Source organism: Coenobita brevimanus, chromosome 24, assembly GCF_032717465.1.
Source record: "Coenobita brevimanus isolate Jiangsu-jjx chromosome 24, ASM3271746v2, whole genome shotgun sequence".
NCBI classification, from domain to species: domain Eukaryota; kingdom Metazoa; phylum Arthropoda; class Malacostraca; order Decapoda; family Coenobitidae; genus Coenobita; species Coenobita brevimanus.
Window position 1 is genome coordinate 30,265,858 of NC_136977.1, and position 7,191 is coordinate 30,273,048.

At 41.6% G+C, this 7,191-nt stretch overlaps 1 protein-coding gene across 1 annotated transcript; it reads right to left on the reverse strand.

Annotated features, from left to right (window-relative positions):
* Window positions 1–210: 210 nt before the first annotated feature.
* Window positions 211–582, reverse strand: LOC145393336 (zinc finger BED domain-containing protein 5-like). The gene has a single exon (XM_080267438.1). It carries the CDS (start codon window positions 580–582, stop codon window positions 211–213), a length of 372 nt encoding a protein of 123 aa, XP_080123564.1.
* Between the last annotated feature and the right edge of the window lie 6,609 nt (window positions 583–7,191).

Genomic DNA, 7,191 nt, shown 5'->3' on the forward strand with positions numbered 1-7,191 from the left:
TCTAATTTAATGAGATACTTGACACTGCTTCATAGCTACCAGATCTTGAATGCGTGGTCGAATGCCAGAATGCACAGCGTAAGTCCCCTTCAACGTTCGGTTGGTTTCTGTACTTGGTCTTGACAGCAACGAGAATAGAAAATGCAGCTTCACAAAGACACGTGGATCCAAACATTGTAGAATCCGAAGAGCTTGATGTGAGATCAGAGGCTAAACAGGAAGGCACTTGACCCAGAACCTCTGAAGATTCAGATCTTTGAAGTTTTCTTCAGCTGAGGAGTTGAACATGAAATCAAGAAACTTCTCTTGCACTTCATCCGAAACATCAGCTACTTCACATTGAAATGAGTTCCTGATGAATTTCCAGGCTTCATGCTTCTCATCACTATCTGGGAAGTATCTGATGAATTCTGCTTTCACGTCAGTCAGATGAGTGATTATTTGTTTCTCTAACTCAGAATCAAGGTAACTGTGAATGAGAGCGGAATCCAAATTACTAAAACTGGCTGTATTTCCATACTGAATTAGACATATCCAGAGGTCGAGTTTGGCCATGAAGGCTCGAATGGTGTCGTAGTGCATGATGATGTTGATGTTTTTCCCTTGTAGTTTAAGGTTGATTACATTCAGCGCTTATTAAGAAACAAGTCAACGTGATCATAAACACATCACCATAACCACCACATGATTTTAAGCAACACCAGCTACTGATAAAATACAATCGGAATTCAATACCTGCGAATAACAAACAGAGCAACACATGCGTGTTCACAATTCGCCAATAAACTTTAGGGTAGTTTGAACCATATTAAGGTATATATATATATATATATATATATATATATATATATATATATATATATATATATATATATATATATATATATATATATATATATATATATATATATATATATATATATGTATTTCATTCATTCATCATCCAATCCTACGTTGCCCCATGAGGAGTGTAGGAGCCCGGGGTTAGGCAAGTTGGTCCTGATATTTAAGATTAGAGTGACGAGCCTCACTTATCCCTGAGTGGCATTACGTGAGCAATAAGCCCCAACCACACCTTGGATATAAACCTGCACTGGCTCAATTCGATTGGAGCGCCTTAATTACCCACTAACCATCAGGCGCCAAAAATTTGGTTATATGATTACCATCCAGCGTAGTAAATGGTTTCCTGGTGTACAGGAAACCATTTGGCTTGTCACTCAGTGTAAATATAACAGCTGAGATAAAACATACCTCAACAGGCTCAGCTGAAGAAATATATGAAAGATGAGTTATTATCACGGGTGTGTGCGGGAGGCAACTGACACTGAAGGCCCGGTAACGTATGAGGACATTTAAATTTAATAGGTACAGAAAATGGTAAGCCTACTTGCGTAGAGAAAATAAAAGTTAGTAAAGGCAAAACTTTTGCATTTTTTCATAATCATCTCGATATTAGCCACGCTCTTAAGAGAATTGCAAATATAATTAGAGAAATTCCTACTTTTTCACCCGGGCTCGCGCCCCCCAGGTTAAGAACCTCTGATATAACCCAATGACGCCTGGTGACTTAAAGGGCTCATTCACTCCAACCGGACTGAGCATGTAAGGGTCTGTAATCATGGGCTGGCTGGAGTTTTATGCTCACATAACGCCACTCAGGCGTGCGTGAGGCTGGTAACCCTCACCTTAAATGTCGGGACTGAGCAGCTTTGCCCCGGGTTTCTGCATATAATAATAATAATAATAATAATAATAATAATAATAATAATAATAACAATAACAACAACAACAACAACAATGATAATAATAATAATAATAATAATAATAATAATAATAATAATAGTAATAATAATAATAATAATAATAATAATATCATTATCATTATCGTCATCATCTAGACCTTCTTTCCAACCCAAGGGCAGGGTGAGGAGTAGGAAATGTCCAGACAGCCCAAAGTTGCCCAGTCCAATGGGCCACGCTTCCGTTCACTTATCATTCAAGCCCCGATAATTCTGGCTCTATCGGATACGTCCAAACCATTCACCACGCTATGTAGCTTCACATAAACGTATCGGATAGAGTCAGTCTGGACACTGCCATGTTAAAAAGGGGATCTAAGTCCCTGATCATGCACTTTTCTTTACAACATTCATCCAGGCAGCTCGATCTCTTGTCAGTTCCCTAGCCTCACCGACTTCCATACCTCTCTTCCTCACACACCCATCCACCATATCTCTCTCTCCACCTTCTCCTTGGCCTACCTCGCCTCCTCCCTCCTTCAAATTCGCTCAGATATACCTTTTTCACCACTCTGTTGTTATCCATTCTCCCCATATAACCATACCATCTTAGTACATTCTCTTCGATTCTAATGTCCACCGACTACCTCACTCCACATCTTTTACGAATCACATTATTTCGTATCCTATCTACCCTCTGTATTCCACATACATTCCTCAGCAATCCCATCTCCACTGCTCTTACTCTTGACTTTTCATTTTCATGCCACACCATTGTCTCACATCCATATGTTAAAGTTGGCACTAACACTCCTTCACGTAAGCCTGGTGCACCTGCAACACTCAAGCCTCTGTTTCTTATCAATGCCTTCATTGGACCAGCTACTTTTCTTCCTTGTGTCACTCTCCTTTCAACTTCTTTTGCACCTTTTCCTCTCTTTTCTAACACTGTACCCAGGTATTTGAACTCTCTCATCAATTCCAGTCTCTCTCCATTCACTGTAACATCGCACTGGGAGTAACCTTCTCTCTCAATAACCATCACTTTACTCTTTTCTAAATTTACTCTCAAGGCACGATGCTCACAGATATCAGCAAAACTCCACTAGCCTACCAAGTTCTTGTCCGGTATTTGCAAGCAGTACTGCATCATCAGCATACAACAAAGTTGAGATATTCCATCCATCACCATTCATTACCAGCTCCAACCCTCTCTCCATTTCTCGTGTTTTTACGTCTCTCATTACCCAATCCATATATATATATATTGGACAACCATGGGGACAGCACACAACCTTGTCGCACGCCCACACCGATCGTGAACCATTCACTTAGACGCCCATTAACCCTAACACATGCTTCACTACCGTCATAAAGACTCTTGACGGCACCTAATAATAATAATAATAATAATAATAATAATAATAATAACAGTAACAACAATACACTCTATTAAATAGAGCGCCTTTATAAACCACTGACGCGATTTTATGATAACATCTAGTAAGCGTTCTTTTTCCAAGAAATCTGTGCTGGGAAAGAAGTGCCTTCAAAGTCATGCGAGTACATTAACTGATTTCTCGACTTGACAAAGCACAGCGTCTAGACTCTGAAGCATCAGTGTACAGTAATGTATATTTAAGTGTATCAGTCTTTCACGAAACCCGTAACGTTATGGAAATATGTGTAGGCCAAAGAAAATATTTTGACCCCAGACCATTTCATTTTACTTTAAAGAATAACAAATCGTGTCTGGTAGGTTGAGATATCTAATGTCACACGTATTCTTTTTCCCAATAGAGGAAGCAGAACAGAAAAAATATATATGAACAGATAAAGAAGTATATAAATAAGAGTACTGGGTATAAACCAACAATTCTATAAATGTTTACAACAATATATCATATCGCGAATTTTAAACACGTAAGAATCTAAATGAAAATATTTATCAGATTCGTAAACGTTATTGGCATTGTATTTGCAGACGGGCTAAAAAATATGAGACTTACAAGTACAGTATCAAGAAATAGGAAGCAGAATTGTTCAGTGAGATGTAACAAAGCATATTCTTTTCCCTAAAGCAAAACGATCAGAAAGGAACCCATTAAGCATTTTTTTACATCACTATGACAGTAGGAAAACACAGGAATAGTTCAAAGGGATGATGTCCACAAAAAAAAAGGGTATACGCATTCTTTTACCAAAATCGAAGAGGGAAAACAAAAGACACGAGGGAAAAAAAAAAAAAAACTTGAACAGCAAATCAAAATTTTCATTACAAGTGATGCATCCAACAGGGTATATCAATTCTTTCAGTCCGACGGCGTCATCTTCACAATGCTGTACAGACCAGCTTAGAGTACACTTTTTCGAAGTACTGTAGATAGGTAAGATATAGTCAGTGATAAATCCTTGCCTTACAGAGGTCCGTCCTAAGTTGAAGACTGTAGATACGCAGTTTCTTCCTGTGCATTCAGAGAAAACATGGAAACTGCATACCCAATCCACCAGTATGTATGCCGATTTGAAAGACTCACATCATAATATTGTTGTGTCATAAGGAAGTATCCCGACGTAAAAGTCACACGGTACCAATGGAGGTATATGTGAACGGAATGTATTACAGAAGTTATAAGAAGTGTGCTATCCCAGGATTTGCTCAGTAAGTAGTAGTAGTAGTAGTAGTAACCTAATGATAGACGTAGTAGTAGTAGTAGTAGTAGTAACCTAATAGTAGATGTAGTAGTAGACCTAGTAGTAGTAACCTGATAGTAGACGTAGTAGACGAAGTAGTAGACGTAGTAACAGTACTAGTAGTAACCTAATAGTAGTAGTAGTAACCTAATAGCAGATGCAATGCCACAACACACCACAACCACGCATCACACATCATCTGCTGCAGCACCAACACACACACTGTTTCTTCACTACACTCTACACTACTCTCACCCCTATACCATACCGTCTAAACACTCAGTATCATTAAACATGGATCAATTGCACTACACCACACCACAACCAAGCATCACACATCACCTGCTGCAACACCAACACATACGTTGTCCCAGCACCACACACCATACCACTCTCACCCCTACACCGTAACGCCTGAAGACCAAGTATCATTAAACAGGGCTCTGCAGTGTTGCGCCACACTCATTAGCCGCCTATATAATTCTTGAGTAAAAGGGCGTTGTTTTACTTCATTTCAAACTTTAAATGCATAGCAGTATCAGTTCAATTAATTATTAGTAAAAGACAGACTATTTAAGTATTGAATGATATGCAGAAATAAAGAAAAATGAGCAAATTGCTTCAAAACATTGTCATATTATATGCAGAAATAGTAGTAAAACAAGCAAATTTTTCCATTAATATGAAATTTGATTTAAAAATAAATAGTAATAAAGTAGTTCTAGTAATATTAGATATAATTTCTTTTCAAAACTACTCTAAAACGAAGCAATAATAATATTTGTACTGTACTGCGGCATATAAACTTTATGAACACCATGGCCATGCCACAGTAATGTTGTCAATACTCCAGTAGGCAGCATAAGTGTATCAGGTGCTCATGTGCAACAAACTTGTCGCCGTGTACATACAGTAGGCTGGAATCTTTTTGTAGGAATTTGTTGGGGAATCATAGCCCACCAGAAGCTGCACTTGACTGCTTCCAGCATGGCAGGCGACTGAATGGTGACATGGAAATTATTGAGACAGTCAGTGGCAGTGTACATGGTCATACTGACACACGTGGTGGTGAAAGACCCCATGGTGAAGTAAGGGGTAGGGATGGACGTCAAGATGAGAGAAATATGGAAGTATGGGGTGAGTTAAATTACCATGGAGAAGTGAACAGTAGTGAAGCTTGGGATGAAGAACACCATGAAGGTTATGGCACAACTGAAGCTCAAGATGAAGATCACCATGGAGGAGTGCATGAAAGAAGGAATCCACCAACTCCCCCTCCTTACCCCGACCAAACCACTGATTTGTTAGGCGGATTGGTCGGATATCTGAAGCTTTACTCGCTCTCACGACTTGCCGCATGTAATGTTACTTTCGTTTATCGTACTATTAGGTGTATTATTACGTGCATAAATCCACTTTCAGTTCCGTGAGAAGTAATTATATTTACGTTTTAGCAGATTTCACTAGAATGAGCCCTCTGTATACAGTTTGGTCTCAAATTATGTATCCAACGTCTCCTAAACGATACACTATAATCCAGATAACAGCGACAATTTACATGATTACTAGCCCTATAAGTCCCTCTCCTGCCTTGTCATCTGTGAAGCCACATAACCAACCACCCACTCATCCACCTATGCACTAACTCATCCAACACAACCCACCGGCCGCGTCCCGGTCACTTATCCTCCCCAGCCACCTGCGGGACGCACCCAGCCACCGATTCCGGACATCCACCCTGCCCACCTACGAATGCCACCCACCATGCTCACCAACAATGCCACCCAATACAACCACCCACCCAACTACCCACGCTGAACCCATCCAGCCACCCAACTCACCAACCCAACCACCTACATAGAGCACCCTGGCCACGCAATCTTCTCAGCCACCCTAGCGACCCACCGTGCCCACTCATCGTGGCGACCCACTCTGACCACACATTCCGATGACCCATCCTGCCCGCTGACCCTGGCTACCCATTCTCCACACCCACGAATGCCACCCACTCTGCTCACCCAATAATGCCATCCATCACATCCACCCACCCACCCCTCCCACCGTACCCACGCACCCCTCCCTGAATACTCACCCATCCTGGGAACCCACCCATTCTATCAGCCCACTCCTACTACCGAGCCCCTCTCTCATCCACATGGCCAAACACCCTTCTTACCCAATCCCATTCATGCCCGCATTCCACTCACCCATTAGAACCCCACTCATCCACTAAACTCATCTCATCCAACCCTGACTAAGAAAACTCGCCCCGACCACCCACCGATCCAGCCACTCACCCACCCAGCCCACCCCCTGTGCATCCATTCACCAACCCATCTACCCTTACAACCCACAACCTACCGCAAGTCACTCCACACACCTCACCCAACCAGTACACCCCACCCTTACCAACCATCCTGCCCACCCACTCTGGCGATGCATCGAACTACCACACTCACTACTCCAACCTCATCCACCCTACCCATCCCGCCGACTGACTCCAACACACACACACACACACACACACACACACACACACACACACACACACACACACACACACACGAATTCAGATATACGTCGCACACGTCGAAGAAGGTAATATTTCGTTCGTACTCGCGTGTGTGTGCAGGAGCCTATACCTTAAGGCGTAAATGGATGTCACGAGCATGTGGTTAGAAGTGAGGAGTTGTGTTCAGCACCTTAGTGTGGAGGAAAGGGAAAAGAGTTTGTATCGTCAATGTTACAGGTGTCA

Excerpts from the sequence above, each read along its gene's own strand:
- LOC145393336 (XM_080267438.1), bottom strand. The coding sequence starts at position 582 with ATGCACTACGACACCATTCGAGCCTTCATGGCCAAACTCGACCTCTGG.